Raw genomic sequence first — 17,463 nt, 5'->3', positions numbered from 1 at the left:
ATTCACTTATTAGTTCCGTACCAATCATAAAGCGTTATACTTCTTCCATTTAAAACTGGAAAATTCAGATGCCACCCTTTAAATCCACCCACACAGACTCTAATCTCATTTTTCAATGGAAAGTTCAGTGGAAATACTTTCTTGAATGAGCAGAATATTTGTGCATTAAAATAATTTTTTAAAAATTCATTTACTATATACTGTATATATGTTCATTATTTGTTTTGTGTACTGTTATGCTTTGGCAAAAATATATACACTAAGAATGGTTATAAATTATAACTTTATTGCTTGTCAAAAGAAACAGTTCAAGAAATTGAAAACATTGTAGGTTATAAGCAGATGATTAAACATTACAAACATTACATTTTTAGTTTTTATCAGAAATAGAAAAATACAAAACAATTAAAAAAGATTGTTTCACTATATTACACATTTTTACTTTTACTTAGAACAGTATTAATCATGTTTATTTAAGATCTTGTTTATTTAAGCTGAATATAATGGAAAATTATTCATGTATGGCATTTGAAAAGTGACCCATTTTACAGTGCTTGATAGCATTTCTTCATAGATGCTCTTGCTAAATAACATTTTCCAGATGAAATTCCTCAGTTCTCATTCAACATCGACTTTGGTTTTGTAAGCTGTAGAAACAAAAGATACAAATATTTCATGAGACACAAATGTGTTAAATGTATGTATTTATTTATTTTTGTCAAATTATTTCTATAATTTTCTGCAATAAGAAACCCATCTATCAATTGACTAATATGCAGCATTAGTGTATCGACTGTAATTTTGACTTATTGAAGTACAATATTTACCTTGCATTTCCACACCACTGTACAGATCAGCACAGCATACAGCAGACTCTTGCTTAGAAACAGGAGGTAGCTAAAGCGGACTGTGACAAGTGTACTCACTAAAATCAGAAATGGCAACACATCAGAATCGATCAGGTCAGATATGGTATTACTGGTAGAAAATGAAAAGCATATTTTCTTATACTATATTTTAATTATTTTTACAATATATATGTAAAAATATCCCTTTAACAGCCATTTGGATGATAATAGGAAGGTGTTTGAAGTTTCAGCTCACCTGGAATATGGCCTAGGTGGGGGAAAAAAACAACAACATCTATTTTACCATCATTCAAACTAATGCAGTAAAGTATGAGACAGTCTAGATTAAGGGTTTTTAAATGGATTTTATGACATCTAGCTCAAGGGTTGAACTTGTCAAGAGCTTGGCCTTTGGGTTCTTATCTGTTCCTTTGGTTTTGTTTTTCCTGGCTTAAAACATTTGGCTCTGTGCTTCAAAAAGCTGATGACTTGAGGTCAGGCCTGTTAGAGTGAGTACCCCAGGGTAGTGGGCCCCAAGGTCCTCAGCCTGGAACCCCTGACATAACCCAGGGTAGTGGGCCCAAGATCATTCAGCCTTGAACCCCTGTCCTAGAGGGCACAGGGTCTGTTTATAAATACTTTACCTTTTTGTGCTTGTATGATATCTGTATAGTTGTTGTACATTGTACCATTGTAGAAACCAACAACGCAGGTGAAATTGTTGTTGGTCTCAACCCACTCAGTTCGTTTCACCATCAGTCTGCTGGAGATCATGTAATTTTTGTTTACTGGATCTTGTCGGGCTGTATAGTCTGTCGCAACTCCATTGACAGTGAAAAGTCCTTTCTAGAATCAACCAGATGATATTGTATTCTTGTCATTGTTCAGAATTTTTATTGTCAATGAAAAAAAAAAAAAAATCCCCATTAGATTTACATCTTTTTGAACATTGGATGCATTGGACATAATTTTGTGAATAACAAAGCTCTTTTTAATGTACTATTAGACAGAACACAGAAATGTATAGAGTAAATGATTTTCAATATTTTCGATTTCAGTGATCTTACACATTTAAATGTACTTCCCCATCAGTTGGTACATCAAAAAACTTCATAAACACTGTTTTGTTTTTTTTGGTTAAAATTTTTACCACCACCAAAAACAAAACAAAAATAAATAATTCATTATCAGCTAATTCATGTACTGCAGGAAATGGAGTTTTATGCGTGTTCCATTCATAGATAACCTCAGTATAGGTTCTATGCATGAAAAGTGGAAATGTTTCTTAAGATATTTCTTAATAAATTGTGTTGAGGTCTATACACTGTATGAATAGTAGATAGAGGTATTGTGCATGGAATGTTTTGAATGTTTAGAAAGATTCTTCTGTGAGAGTCACTTCAAGCCTTTAAGACCAAACTGTCAAGGAATGTCATCGTAACTCATCTGGTAACTTACGCACAGCTGTGAGTTTGGTCTTTGTTCCAACTTCCAGTTTGGAATAGGACGTACATAATGATTTTAGTCGCAATAGACACCAAGCAACTTTTTATAATAAGAATACGTTTTTGGGGGGGCTCTTATCTCATCAAGGCAGCCAAGTCTCGTTGACCACATTTGCGGAGTCTGCACACATGGCCCCTCAAGTAACAGGAATGCCACACTTTTCCATTTGCACTATAGAACTGTATTTTGTTTTGTAATTATATTTAATTTACAGTTTTCTTTATATATTATTATATTAAATTTTATTTACTATAATATTACCACATGCTTTTTGTAATTACCAGCAATAACTGTGTACTTCTGAGTATTAACATAGTAACACATAGATACTAATTGGTGTTACTAAACATAACTTATACGTAAAGGTTTTTGTCAGTGGTTTGTAATTAGGTAGTTGAGCACTAGTTTTCTACACAGATACCAACATTGTGTAGCACTTTTCCAGTTATACATACTTGTATGTGCTGAAAGTTTCTTGAACTGAATTGAACAATTTAGTTTGACAATTTAAATTTGTTGAGTACTTTCTGAACAAAAATAATTAATGGAATGAATAAATAACTGGTTCCCGTTTGTACATGCACCTATTACAAACAAGTATTATAATGTGATTTCACTTTTGATCATTGAGTCAGTGAACTGAATAGCTGTAAATGACTTGGCATGAAGCACAATAAAGGAACAAACAATTTACATGCATGACACAAAACTTAAGTTTTGAAGTAACTTACTCACCTAGAACTGTTAGTCTGGTCCCTGGGCCAAATGCCAGCTCAGAGAAGCTAGCACAATGATAAAAGACCTGGCATAAACTGAAAGAACATTCTATCAACACAACTTTTCTATCTTTGGGGCCCCTCGTATAGTTAAGATTGGGAAACATTGCTCCCCCATTAACAACTTCCTCACAGAGGCCCCAGCAGGCTTCAGCATTTTAGACTGCAGTAGTTACTGAGATGGAAAATTTCACAGCAATTCTTTGTTGTTGACACTTTTTTGCTGCTCATTCTTTTATGCATTGTAAAGCTTCCCTGTAGAAATCACTTCCATAATCATAGTGGCCACAGTCTGGGCCTAGTTGGCCTCACTGATACTGTTTGTGGAATAGGGGCAGAAAGAAGGGCACATGAATGGCAAAATAATCCTTCAAACATCATTTATCTTTATTGTCCTTGAAATAAACACATGTATTTAAATCTACTGTTATTAAAAAAATCTAAATAGTGAGACATTACAAGCTTCAATATTGTATACTGCAACACATAAGATATCAGACTTCCTATTTGCGCAATGCGTCAAATAAAGCAACATAAAGTTAACATTGTTCAATAAGAGAGGTGTATAGTAAGAAAGCAAAGGTTCAGGCAAACTACACAATAAACTGCATAACACAGAGTGCATTGTTACCAAGTTGCATGTATTAGTACAGCACATTGTAATAATTATGCTTTCATACACAGAACCCAAAAGGCTGAAAATATCCATGTCATTGGTGCATCCTCCTCTGTCACATGATAGAATGGCAGGTCTCAGAATACCACCAGTCTGAGCTCCTTCACTTTGATATGAAACCCTGTTGAACAGAAAATACCACTTGTATCCTGCCATGGTGAATGTCTGCTCAGACATTTTTAAAAGCAACATTAAGCATATTTAAGAGTATTACATTATTATTCATTAGAATATTTAAACTTTATTTTTTTAAGCAGTATTGAAGCCCTCACTGCTGGATTTGCTTTGTAACAATACAAGGGTATGTGGCATGATAGATAATGGTGGCTCCATGCTCAATTACCTGTCTCTTTATGATGAACATGATGAAAAGGCCATACACAAAACTTTTGCAGATGAATATACCATAAGCCAACATTGTTATTCTGGTATTTTTAAGGTATTGTCCTGAAATCAAGAAAGGCAAGAAGTGCAAAACTATTCTAAATGTGAGCAGGCAAATATATATCATAAATTTAAGTAGAGAGATGTGTCTGCACTGCGAAATATAACCCAAGTAACACAATACTCTACAGTACCTGTACACACTATGGCATTTTAATGATAGATCTTACCTCTGAGGCCTAGAAAGAAAGAAACAAAAGAAAATATTTTCATGATTTAGTTATTTAGGTGAGTTAATCATCATCATCATCATCATCATCACCATCATCATCATCTAATACTACTACTACTTCTACTTCTACTACTACTACCACTAATAAACAGTAGAAAGAGGCATGCTTAGACTCATACCTTGAGGTCCAGTTATGGAGTCTGAATGCTTCGACTTTGCTGTCCCATTAAAGAAAGTGACAGTGCAAGTGTACTGTGAGCCTTTGTTCCATTCTTTGTAAGTGGTGGTCAGCCTGCTGCTGATTTTGTATGAGGATTCTGTTGTACTTTTCTTTCTGGCAGCATTGTCTGTTGCCACTCCTTCAATTTGATTCAGTCCATTAATTTGCCAGAACACTTCCACATGGTCAGGGTAAAAGCCAGTAGCCACACACACCACTGTGACTCTTCCATTCTTACACTTTTCAGCAAGGTTAGGTCCCAGTATCTTGACAGCTGGAGGTGTGATTTTAGCATTAGGATCTGAAAAACAAGCAAAAAAATAAATAAATTGTGTTGTCAGTTCATGAAGTTTGATACACTCCCCTGTTAAAAACACATTCATTAAATGCTATTTTATTGATCACACATACACACACACACACACACACACACACACACACACACACACACACACACACACGCACGCACACAAAACAGCAGCAACAACAACAACAACAACAATAACAATAACAATAACAATAACAGCAAAAGCTATTTGAACTAAAAGATATCTTTCTCTTTAATATAAATATCTGGTTAACCAGTTAACCATGCTCAAGCAGTGCCCTTTGTAAATACATTTTCACCTTTTATATTTTTCTTCATATTACTTTATCAGTTTAGAAGCATCACAACGTTGTCACCACACTCTCAATTGGAAGTGAACATAAGTGCTAGCACATGGGTGCACTGTGGGTTTAACTGGCTGGATGCTTTACTAGTTCCACTTACTCTACATTGCACCCATATTTGCACCTTTTAATTCAATAAGGATTCAAAGCAATAAGTCAAATATGTCAAATATATTCCAAAATAATAGGTGATGTGCTATTGCGTCACATTGATTTTTTAATGTATTATTTTAGCTACATGACAGTAATACAAGATGACTCCATTGTTCTGATAGCTCTGGAGTGCACTGTTGATTCAGACAGAATTGGACTAGGATTCTTCAACTTGTGAGCTCAAAAATCTTTCAACATTCTTTACAAATCAGGTATCTCTATGTCCAAGAATTTTGACATTGTTAGTGAAGTTCTAAATCATACAGCTTATAATACAAATATTTAAATAAAGATAATTTGATTTTGTTATAAAAACCCTCCTTCATTATGGAGTGATAAGAAAACTTTTAACACTAGTGAAGGGCATTGCCCATGTGCTAAACTCATTATAGAGGGGTTTACTGGTTACTGGAAAACACATTCAAACGATCTTACCTTACACTTCAGGTCACACTTCGATCAGATAGCAATAACATCATTAATTGATAACTTGAAAATATTTATGCTGTTAACTATATTACAAATTCTACACATATTGTTAATGTGTTTCCTTAAATGTTATCATTTTAAGGTCAAAATGAAGAATGCAGAGGTTTTCTTGACTTTTTGAATTGAGGTAGATTGCGGATTTTAATGACTTTTAATAACCTTAAATAAAGCTACAGAACTGACAGCATTGTAACTGAAAATTAGAAAATGATGTACATGCAACCCCCCCCCCCCCCATTTTTTGGGAGTATGTAAGCATTCTTCATGTTTCTGTTTCCTTCTTTTTGTTGAATGAACTTATAATCATAATAAATTATTGTACTAATCACTTATAGGAAATTTAGGTTGATCACATGATGTCCCATTAAATTCTTTGTTGCCTCATTAATATTACAGTTATGTGATGAGGTTAACTGTCTGTTTAGCAGGAAATCCACAAACAACTTTCCAAGAAACGAATGATCACACTAATTTACAAACCTTTTTAAACAACCCTGTAACTACTTACAGAGCCAATAAGAAGTATTATGCATAATATGTAGATTATTTTACCTATAAATAAAATTCAACATGCACAATATGAAACTATGGTATATAAATCAATATATATATATAATCAATTTTATATAAATCAATTTTATATAAAATATAAAACAGTGTTAATGCATATTACAAAAAAATGCATGCTCTATTTTTGTAGCAATACTAGTATAAACAGCACCTTCCACAGTAAATATTCTACATCAATTAACATGTTTTTTATTTTCCTGCGAATCTATTTACAAACAAGGCGCATCCATAAACTTGTCAGAGCAGAAGAGTCCCTAAGAGCACTGTGTGCGAACTGGAATGATAAGCTTAGCCTTACCAAGAACAGTGAGCTTGGTCCCCTGGCCGAAGTGTGCTGGCAGTGTGTTCACACTGTACAGCAGCAACAGTAAAACACCCTGCACTTCTTACACTTGAGCACATTCTGCTAGGCTAACATTGCCTAGGGACTGCTTCCACCATATACATACAATAAAGCTAAGGTAAACATTATTTCCACATTATGAATTTTAAAATTTTAAAAAGTCTAGATTTGAGTTTTCCTCATGCAGTAATGGAGCAAGAGACTCTTACCTAAGACTGTGAGTTGAGTGCCAGGACCAAACACGGCTGGATTGCCATAGCACAGAGTGCAGCCGCTCCACATAATCAGCGTTGACTCAAAAGACTACTTTTAGCAGCATGCTTTCTTCTAATACTGCATAACTTTTATCTATTTATCAATTATGTAAGTTTACAGTGTTGAAAGACATTGACCAATTTAGACTGGATCACTTTGTAAATCACCATTTTTGTGTAGTATAATTGCCAGACTACTGATAAATGTAATGTGCATGTATTGCCACAGAGAATAATGCTGGATGTTTTTTTAGGAATAATGCATTTCTCACCTGTTACAGTGAGCTTGGTGCCACTTCCAAAGTATACAGGGTTGTTATTCACACTGATACCACACAAGAGATAAAACCTGCACCACCCTCACATTCTGTTACACATTAGCAATCAGACAAAGTAGGGGCTTCAAGTACAATGGAATGATATGATTAATTTGCAATATAAATCTCTATGAGCAACATGGTGTTTCTTACCAAGGACTGTTAACTTTGTCCCTCCACCGAAGTAAGCCTGACGGCTCCCAGAGACACAGCATGCAAGGTCACTAATTAAATCAACTAGCTGTCATGTGCCATAGTCCAAATAACTCTGCATGTTACCTGTGATTTTTGCCTATTACCTGATCATCGTGTTTATAGTACATCTATCAAATCTTTAAAAGAGCTCCCTGCACAGAATCACATTTATTATTATGGATTTTGGTTATGGACAAGATATGACTACATATTTTTAGAATATAATAATTAAACAATGCATTAAAGAAAACACTGCGAGCAGCTTGAATGGACATATAACCCTTATATATATATATCATACATTATAATGATTTATTCAAAATCTGCTCACCTTTTACTGTGAGTTTAGTTCCAGTGCCAAAGTATGCACGATCATTGGTGTCACACTGAAACTAAGCTACTGATGAAACCACCATTGACATCCATACAGACTCAGTCAAACACAACAGCACTATTTTCACATAATGAATATCAAGCTAGGACATATTACAGTGGAAACATATGTAAAATAATGTGCAATGCTAATTAGTCACAATGTCAATAGAGTTTTGCGATAGTCTTTTCAGATGACCTCGTAATACTGCAGTGCATAAGTTCAATACAGCCTACTACACAGCACTGAGATTCCAAAAAGCCATATTGCTCGAGTACATTGTAAAAGTGCTTTTTAAAAAACATCATAGCACTGTAGCCTCACATTTCACTAGAGTCTTCACATGCATCATTACTGCATATACCGCAGTTTGACAAACTGAGTATACTTCATTCAATTTGCAAGATGGGCCTATATTACACTATTAGACAAAGCTTTACATATTACCAAAGTAAAAGACATGACACCAGATAACAGATGAATGATATTAAAGAGAGCAACTCTGGTGTTTCTTACCAAGGACTGTTAACTTTGTCCCTCCACCGAAGTAAGCCTGACCGGCTCCAGTGACACGGCAAGCAAGTTCACTAATGAAATCACCTAGCTGTCATGTGCCATAGTCCAAATAACCCTACATTTTACCTGTGATTTTTCACTATTACCTACTCATCATGTTTATAGCACATCTATCAAATTAATACTCCACAAATTAAAATCAAGGTTTTTTATTTGGCCCACTAGTAGGAAGACCAGAATTATTTATATTCCCATAAAATGGGACTAAATTAAGAACTTTTAAGACTTGCAGGCTGAATGGAAATTGCACTTTACTCACCTATTACAGTGAGTTTAGTTCCACTTCCAAAGTATGCAGGATCATAGTTCTCACACTGACACTAAGCTACAGATAAAACCTCTACTCACATCCACAAAAACACTACTAAACAAGCAGGACAACACAGCTTCAGTATTTTTACATACTGCATTAAATGAGGCAGGAAATATAACCTTAGAAATATATAACACAGTACAGGCTACAATTGAATTGATTTTCTTACCTAAAACGGTGAGTTTTGTGCCTGCTCCAAAATATGCTTGTGAATATGAGCACAGAGATTTAAAGCTGTATGGTAATATCTAGCCTCAGTATTTGAGACGTTCCCCCCATGTTAATATGTGAGCTTTCATTTCATTCAGTTTAAATCAATGTTTGTACAGATCCAAATATTTACATAAGCAAATCACATTATTCACACACATTGGTAACCAGATTAGTTCAGGGCATTCAAGAAATGAGCTGATATTTCTTACCAAGAACAGTCAGTTTTGTGCCTTCACCAAAGTAAGCTGGATAGCCTCCAGAAGCACAGTGTGAAAGCTTACCGAGAAAATAACTTGATTCACATGATCTAAACTGTATGCCAAACCAGATGTGTGTAATTTCATGATCTCTAAGATCTTGATGACTCTAGTGTAATGTATTCCTATCCACTGAAATTGCTACTAGCTGTGTATTGTTAATTCTCGCTACTTTGAGAAGGGCCAGCAACATTTCAAGCAGGATAGAATTAATACTTACCTATAACAGTCAATTTAGTGCCGCTGCCAAAGTAAGCTTGATAATTTGCACAGCATTTGGAAGTCATATCAAAAAGTGTGTCTAGTAGCATGCTCAAACAACTACTCATATCACAACTGACATTCACGGTATAAAATACTACTGTTTAGTATGTTCAGTAGATGTTTTTTTATCTTGCACTACTCAAATAAAAAAAGATATACATATTTTACAATGACTTAATGCCAAAATTAAAAACCTTCTTACCTAAAACTGTGAGTTTTGTTCCAGCGCCAAAATATGCTTGATAACCCTGATTCACAGTGTGGATGTGTGAACAAATTTCCCACATCTCTCTAATGTTAATCTGACATGAGTGAACTTCTCATATATTTGTCTGGATTCACAGTTTTTTTTTTCTTTGGGAATAAGAACCTCCTCAGTGTTGCTAGGGTTGAATGAAACTGCCCTTTAAGACAAAGTTTATAGACAAGACATGCTTCAAGGAAAGGTCCAAGACTAGTAACTCAGCACACACACTGGCCAATACCCAAAATGGTTCTCAAATGGTTTATCATCAGAAAAACAATTTTAATACTGATGACATAATTTCAAGAACAAAAACTTTCTTACCTAAAACTGTGAGTTTTGTTCCAATGCCAAAGTATGCAGAAGTAGCCTGAGTCACAGTATGAGTGTGTGAACAAATTTCTCACATCTCTCTAATGCTAATCTTATGAACCTGATTGAATTTCTTTCAATAGCAAGGAAAGCCTCCTAAAAGCTACTATTTAGACAGAAACGAGATGCACTCCAAAAGAAAAAGTCTTAAAGCACACTCAAGCAAACACCAAAAGCATTTTTTTTTCTTAGCCTAATCCGCAAAATGCTTCCGAATTTTGAACTTCAGTTAATAACATTGATACTTGTAAGCTAATTTCAGGGCCAAAAACTTACCCAAAACTGTTAGCTTGGTTCCAGCTCCGAAGTATGCAGGATTCAAATTATCACAGTATGAGTGTGTGAACAGATTTCCCAGATATCTCTAATGCTAATTTTATATACCAGACATTTATAGATTTTCGCACATTTGATTTGGCTCTCCTCATTTTTAAGGAAAACGTTTTTGGTGCTGCTATGGCTGAGGACAAATGCTCTACAGTAATTTACAGATGAGGATCTGAACAGCTTCTAATTAAAGAAAGAATAAAACAATCCCCAAAACCCAGAAATTCAATGAACATGACATATGTTCTTTACATTATTTTCCAAAACTGTTTGATTCTTTTGCCACCAATATGGAAACAAAATTATAAGACCAAAAAATTTTCTTACCTAATACTGTCAACTTTGTTCCTGCTCCAAAGTATGCTTGAGCAGCATTGTCACAGTATGACTGTGTGAACAAATTTCCCAGATTTCTCTAATACTGATCTTATAAACCTTGCTAATCCTGTGAACCTAGCATGAGCCAGCATCAAATGCATTTGATTTGACTTGCCAGATTTATCTCTCTGGTAAAGGGCACACACTTTGGGTTTAGAAATTCAGAAGTATAAACCTTCACATTGCAGAGGTCACTGTCTACAAGTTAACATTCAAATCGGGTCAACTTACCTAAAACGGTCAGTTTTGTTCCATCTCCAAAATATGCTTGAGAGCCAGTGTCACATTTGTTAATCACTGCTCCAAAATAATCACCAAGTCCATTTCATATTCCATCATGTAACAATCAAATAGAAAGCTGTGCTTGTTCAGTTTAAATGCACATGGATCCAGACCATGTGCTTACATGAAGTTGACCAATGTGTCCACAGCTGTGATACAACAGGGGATGAGATGCAATATTTACATAACGGGGGAAAAATGTATGAATTCATACATTTGAGGAGAGGAAAAAACAAAATATTATTTTCAACAAGTCTGTTAAGCCTGACGGTTGAAATGCATGTGAAATCACTTCATTTGCTTTGTTCTCTGGTGTGCTGTCACTAACAATAAATGGCAGGAGGTTTTTGTACGGCGGCTATATGGAAATATATCATCGTGCCCCCCCTGTCCCCACGGTGCTAAAACATTATACAAAAACGAAAACTCTCTTTCTGCCTCTTACCCATCCTCCCCCACCCTCACTTTATCTTTATTTCTCATCATACACTATACCACACTTATACAATTTTGTCAGGTGCTTTAGGAGGTAAGGTAATTGCAACAGAAAGTTGCTATTTCTGTGAATAACAAGAAATTGGGCAGGTGCATGTTTCACTTAACATGGAAAAAAAAGACTGTGTGACATAGCAACCCCACCCACATCCTCATGCAGCAATGATCAAAGCGAAGAGTGGTTATAGTGTCTACAGGATCCACTATTACTATACCAGGAGATGGAGACACAAAGTTCTTGCATTAAAAAATATTAATTTGCTTGCGTATGACAGAAAACCAGATCTTCTGATGATGTGGTTATAATGGCACTTTAAAGTCTTCTGCTGAATCATAATATTTTGCATTACAAATGTAAGAGGGAAAGTTCGAAATACATATGTTAGAATTGTAGCTATTGTCAAATGAAATATATGGTTAAAGATTAATTAGAGAGCAGCAAATAGTATGCCACTTAAAATCTATGCAGTCAATACATACACATATGTAAAGAAGGGCACTGTTCAAAATCAGGTCTTCATATTGCATCCTTGGAAAGTATAGGCAGACATTTAATAGTAATAAAAAAGCAAATTACAATAATATAGAACACAAACATTGCTTAATTTAAACTTCAGATTTGGTCTCCACCAAAACTTGGTGACGCTATTTAGATTATGTTTGGTCCATTACGAACATTCCAAGTTCCTCCCAGGAATGTGGAATTCTGACTATGTTCTAAAAATAAAGGCACATTTTAGCACCCATCTTAGTATTTTAAAGAATACTCTATTCTTGTTTGCATTATTTTGCCTACCCACTATATACCTTATATAGCCAAAACACTATAGGAAATAATATAATAATATATTAACACTACTAGCAAAATATTATTGTCTTTTGGATAATTGATATTTGGTGAAAATAGAGCATATAGTTCAAGTTGACTATGTCCTCCTCTGCAGTACTATATTGTATGATGAAGTTTAATTCCTCCCTTCATCCTGCAGAGGTCAGCATATGAGCTATAATCCATTGCACAGAGATGTATTTACATCATATCAATCTGAACTGCCCTTTCAGCAAGCCGCCCAACATTGCTCCACCCCAAGCTTTCACCAATCATAATGTGAAAAGGTTTCAGGAAATATGGAGATGATCCCGCAGCTACCAGGCTCTTTCTCCTTGACATGCAGCTCTGGCCTTGCCCTTTTCAACACGCTGAATGTTGAGATTGTTGTTCAGATGTATAGCTCAGGCAAGGCTGTGTGCCTTATTGCAGGTGTAGATGTACACAGTTGCGTCCTTGTGCTCTAGCCTCCTTATCTGGAGTTCTGATGTCTGCAGCTTGGGATGGGTCATGGATTACTTAGTCTCACTGAAAGGGGAAATGACTTGAACCACATCTGGGCCAACAGACATTGCCATTAAGTCCGTTTCACCCAGTTTCCTCTGTTTCTACCAGTACATATAGTAATAGGTGCTGGCATTATGCTTGCATCCTATCTTCACTGTGTCATCATGGTACTTCAGGAGCAATGGAAGATCCTGAATAACAGTGAGTCCAATTAAAGACTTTGTAAGAGGAAAAATGAAACTGATCTTCACTGATTGTGTTACTGGGAATCTGCAATTATATGTACACGACTTATTTATTTAATACAGAACATCAGAATTAACTTTTATAAGTTTATAACTATCTTCCTCAGAATGAGGACTAGTATAAACGCCACCCACATTAGCTCCATGCTGTGTTGAGGTAAAATGACAGCCTGTTTGCTTCTCTTTTCTAATTTTTCCAGTAACAGGAAGTTACATCACTGAACATTTACAGTCTTACACAGCAGCCATGCATTTCCATTCATAAAGCTTGCTCCTTCATTATAATGTAAAGGGGCACCTCCTTATTTTTATGTAGACTGGATAAATATATTGGACATTGTCTCAAAATGTGTATTTTACAGAACAATAACAATTTTATATATAAATCCAGGTCACTTAAAAAATGTTTAATAAAAAACAAAATAGTACAGGAGATATATATTACGCAAGCATGTAGGAAAAAGAACCTGAATCACATCCAAAAAGTGCCTAGTTGTTTTACACTTAGACAATAGAGAGTCAGACAGGAAGGAAGGATCCTGTGTGGACAGATGAGTTTAGCACAGTTTTTAATATACGATTAGTGAGAAGCGAAAATGATAAGCACTCACAAGGTCTGAAGGACCTGCCACACAAGGACATCAGACCCAGAGGCCTGTGGGGGTCATGTGGTTGTGGGTGTGTAATAGGACTATCATTGTTATTAGTGCTTGTGTCCATCCTTGAATATCCTTTGTTTAAATCATTGCTACACAGCCTGCACGGCTTGCTGTGTTCTGATGGGGGAGGGAGGGTCATCTGCTAAATGTTACCCACAAATCCAGGTGCATTTCTTCAACTTTTCACTTCACTGCTCTAGTGATAGTATTGAAGTTGCTGAATAGCTGATTAACTGCTCTCAGTCACTGTGCTCTACTTGTAGCACAGAAATATGAACCTGTGTCAGCAGTCTCTAGTTTCGTGATCTGCAGGGTGGCCTTCTTTACCTCCAGACGCTTCACTTTATATTTCTCGGCTTTATTGAAGGGTGGCTCGATGTCCACCAGTTTTGGGCCAGCAGAATATGACAGAAGTTGCAAATCCACACTATCTCTGATTTGTCTGTACCAGTACATCCTGTAGTGGTCACTGTTATCGTGCTCACAAAGCAGGGTCACCAATGAATTCTGATTGGCAAATAACACTTCAGGGTCTTGATCAATCCTGACTTCGCTGGATCCATCTGTAAGAAATCGTTAAAACGGTAAGCTATTCAAATTCTCAACATTAATATTACTGCAATTTTAGGTTGTGAAATTGGTATAGTTTATTTAGGTTTAGGTTTTTAAAAGCTTATCAGGTGCTTGTTAAATGTATAAAGTAAAACACATTATCACTGCCATTAAAATAATTTAATTTTCTGGTCAAATTGAGTGGAAAAAAACATACATATTGAAAGCAGTAAAGTAAAAATAACAAAGATAAATCGAGTTCTGTCCAACATGGCACTGAGCACTAAAGAGCACTGAAGTTGAAGCCCTTTTTGGTGGCTGTCATCAATCCTTCCACAGACAAATAAGGGCTGTCCCAAACCAGCACGAACACCTGCCCCCTCACACTTACACACCCACCCACCCATTATTCATCATTATTCATCATTATTCATCATTCATTATTACTAGTCACAATGAGAAGTTTACATCTCCAAGCTAGAACATGATTCTCTAATGCACTGTATTTCTATTCAGATATTCCCACATCTGAAATTTAGAAAATGTCAGTGTAATGGCCCGAGTGCTGCAGGTCAAGGAACAAGATGCACTGAACTGCCTCGATGTAGATAAACATTTATTAATCACAACACAAAGGATAAACACAGTGGCACTCACACGGAACAGGAAGGGTGAACACAAGCAACATTGAACACAGAGTCACATACAGGTATATGACATGCAGTATGAATAGAGACATAACAATCAGGATCACGATTAAAGACCAACAAACATGTACACACCAACAGGGGTTTAAATGCATACAAATATTACACAATAAACCATGTGCAGGTGTGTGCAAACAACATGGGTATAATTACAAACTGGACAGTTTGTGAATTCCCACTGCATGCGGCAGGCTGTACCACGTGAACAGTGGGAAGGGGAGTGTTCCATGACAGTCAAGTTTCAGATAATTAGAACTTGGATGCATCAATAATGAACCACATTATGAATTATTGAATAGCTGAAAAAGAGAAGAAAAATAATTTATTATTATTATTATTATTATTATTATTATTATTATTATTATTATTTATTTATAAGAAAATCTTCAATATTACATATGTATAGACAACAGATTTTTTTATGCAGCCTTAAATCTGAATCTCAGTTAAGTTTGTCTATGTCATGGTATGGCCCCTCCTCCCAAGTGTCTCCCTGTGTGTGTGTGTCTGTGTGTATGTGTGTGTGTGTTCGTCCGTGTGGCCACGCCCCCCATGTGTCACACCTGTTTGTAATTGTTTTTCATTTACGTGTGTATATAAACCCCTATGGTTCTGTTGTCTGTTGTCGGTGTTTGATGTTAAGCTAGCTTAGTTGCTACGTAGTCTTTGTTCTCTGTGTAAATAAATGTATGTTTTTGTTCAATGTAACTCGTCTCCACATCCTGCTTAGCCTCCTAACATTACAGTCTAAAAAAGCATAATTTGTAATTCAGTTTAAGGGAACATCAAATTTCAGATGCCTGTGGTTTAGTATATTTTACTGCATAGTAAAATTACCCACCAGTCTTTTAATAGAAATATAACTTTATTAGAAACACTTCCAACCTTTAAAACAGGTACACCTAATAAAGTGGCCAATTTGTATAGATATATAATAGGAGTTTCTAACAAAGTGGTTGGTGAATGTAAATCAGAGGTATTGTAAACATTTTCATATTCAACCCCAGACAGCAGGTGCCTCCTGTATCTTCCTGTAACACTGAACCCAACCTTTGCTTCACTGTGACTGGCTGCGCAGTAATAAGTGGCACTTTGCTGCAGTTTGAGGTCTGAAAGGTGCAAGGTGAACTTGTTCTCTGTGGTGGCTAGAGCGACGCTAAGGTTCCCTTTGGGATTGTCATACTCCTTTATAAGGAACTCCACAGGGGTGCCATAGTTGACTTGCATGTACCACTGCATAGTGTAACTGCTCATGCTAAACCCAGCTGCCATACTGCAGTGAAGGAAAACATCATCCCCTGGAAAAGCAGTCATGGAGACCGGTGACTGGAGCACTTGTTGAGCTGAACCTATGGAAGAAGTTAAACCCAAGACAGATCAGGACAGATCAGGTGTCTGTGTTCAGGCTGAAATGCAATTAAAAGACATTCTTGGTCTTAAAATGAAACCTGATGTGGATTTCAGTTCTGTCCCCCATCTGAAGTACTCACATTTGTCTAAAAGCATCCATAGCAGCAGACCTACTGAGAACATATTCTTCTAACCCTCCTCCTCCTCCTTTGAACCAAAACAGGAACAAATGCACTCATCGGCTGTTAAAGTGGTGATGGCATACAGACTGACAAGTGGTACCACTGATCTCATTTAGTGGGCATGCCTTATAGCACAGAAATGCTCTGTCCTGCAAGGTAACAAAAGGTCTGTGGTGTGTTCAGCTGCAAAGTCTGCTACAATTGCAGTTAATCCTTTTCCTGCATTAGACTATTGTGTACTGACAACAAAAATATGATGGAATCAGGATTCCTTTCAATAAGCCGTTGCAAGATAGTTTAGTAGCCCTTTTTTATTTATATAGATATACCATTGTCACAAAGCCTTTTCCTGGTGCCAGATACAGCACATGTACACAAAATGAAAAGCCATGTAGGATCCAAAACCAAACAGAAACTCTTTTCACTGCATGAAAGTGCAAATCAAATATGATAGTATCAGTAAGATAATAATATAAATTATACATATTATATTGGTTCCCATAATGCATCATTAGAGCATCACAGTTGATAACATAAGAACCTTTTTCCAGTTTAAAAGTGGCCCTGCATGATTTGCTGCTCAGCTGTTTGCCTGGCTGAACCCATGTTTACTCACTGCACAAGCAATAGATTTTTCGTAAGGAGATAGAATTCAACGTTCAGTGTTTTCTCAGCAGTTCAGAAAAATGAAACACACCTCCCC

General features: G+C 36.0%; 1 protein-coding gene and 1 long non-coding RNA gene across 3 annotated transcripts; both read right to left on the bottom strand.

Annotated features, from left to right (window-relative positions):
• Positions 1–283: 283 nt before the first annotated feature.
• LOC145659340 (uncharacterized) lies at positions 284–3,914 on the bottom strand. Of its 2 annotated transcripts, XR_014125467.1 has the most exons (4): positions 3,090–3,914; positions 1,105–1,694; positions 828–925; positions 284–647 (listed from the first exon to the last, which is right to left on the bottom strand). It is a non-coding gene; the product is annotated as an uncharacterized LOC145659340 (long non-coding RNA). The 2 variants fall into 2 exon arrangements; XR_014125466.1 differs by having other exon boundaries at positions 828–1,694.
• Positions 3,915–4,267: 353 nt separating this feature from the next.
• LOC113592095 (M1-specific T cell receptor beta chain) lies at positions 4,268–16,849 on the bottom strand. Its single transcript, XM_081721961.1, has 6 exons — positions 16,719–16,849; positions 16,131–16,577; positions 14,248–14,532; positions 8,525–8,608; positions 4,602–4,943; positions 4,268–4,429 (listed from the first exon to the last, which is right to left on the bottom strand). The coding sequence occupies exons 1-6, from the start codon at positions 16,759–16,761 to the stop codon at positions 4,404–4,406; spliced, it is 1,227 nt and encodes a 408-aa protein (XP_081578087.1). The 5' UTR covers positions 16,762–16,849; the 3' UTR covers positions 4,268–4,403.
• Positions 16,850–17,463: the final 614 nt, after the last annotated feature.

The sequence above is a fragment of the Electrophorus electricus genome, chromosome 10 (assembly GCF_041902795.1).
Source record: "Electrophorus electricus isolate QZ-2024a chromosome 10, ASM4190279v1, whole genome shotgun sequence".
In the NCBI taxonomy this organism is placed as follows: domain Eukaryota; kingdom Metazoa; phylum Chordata; class Actinopteri; order Gymnotiformes; family Gymnotidae; genus Electrophorus; species Electrophorus electricus.
Note: the sequence above shows the minus strand (reverse complement) of the source record. Positions and strands in the feature narration are given on the sequence as shown.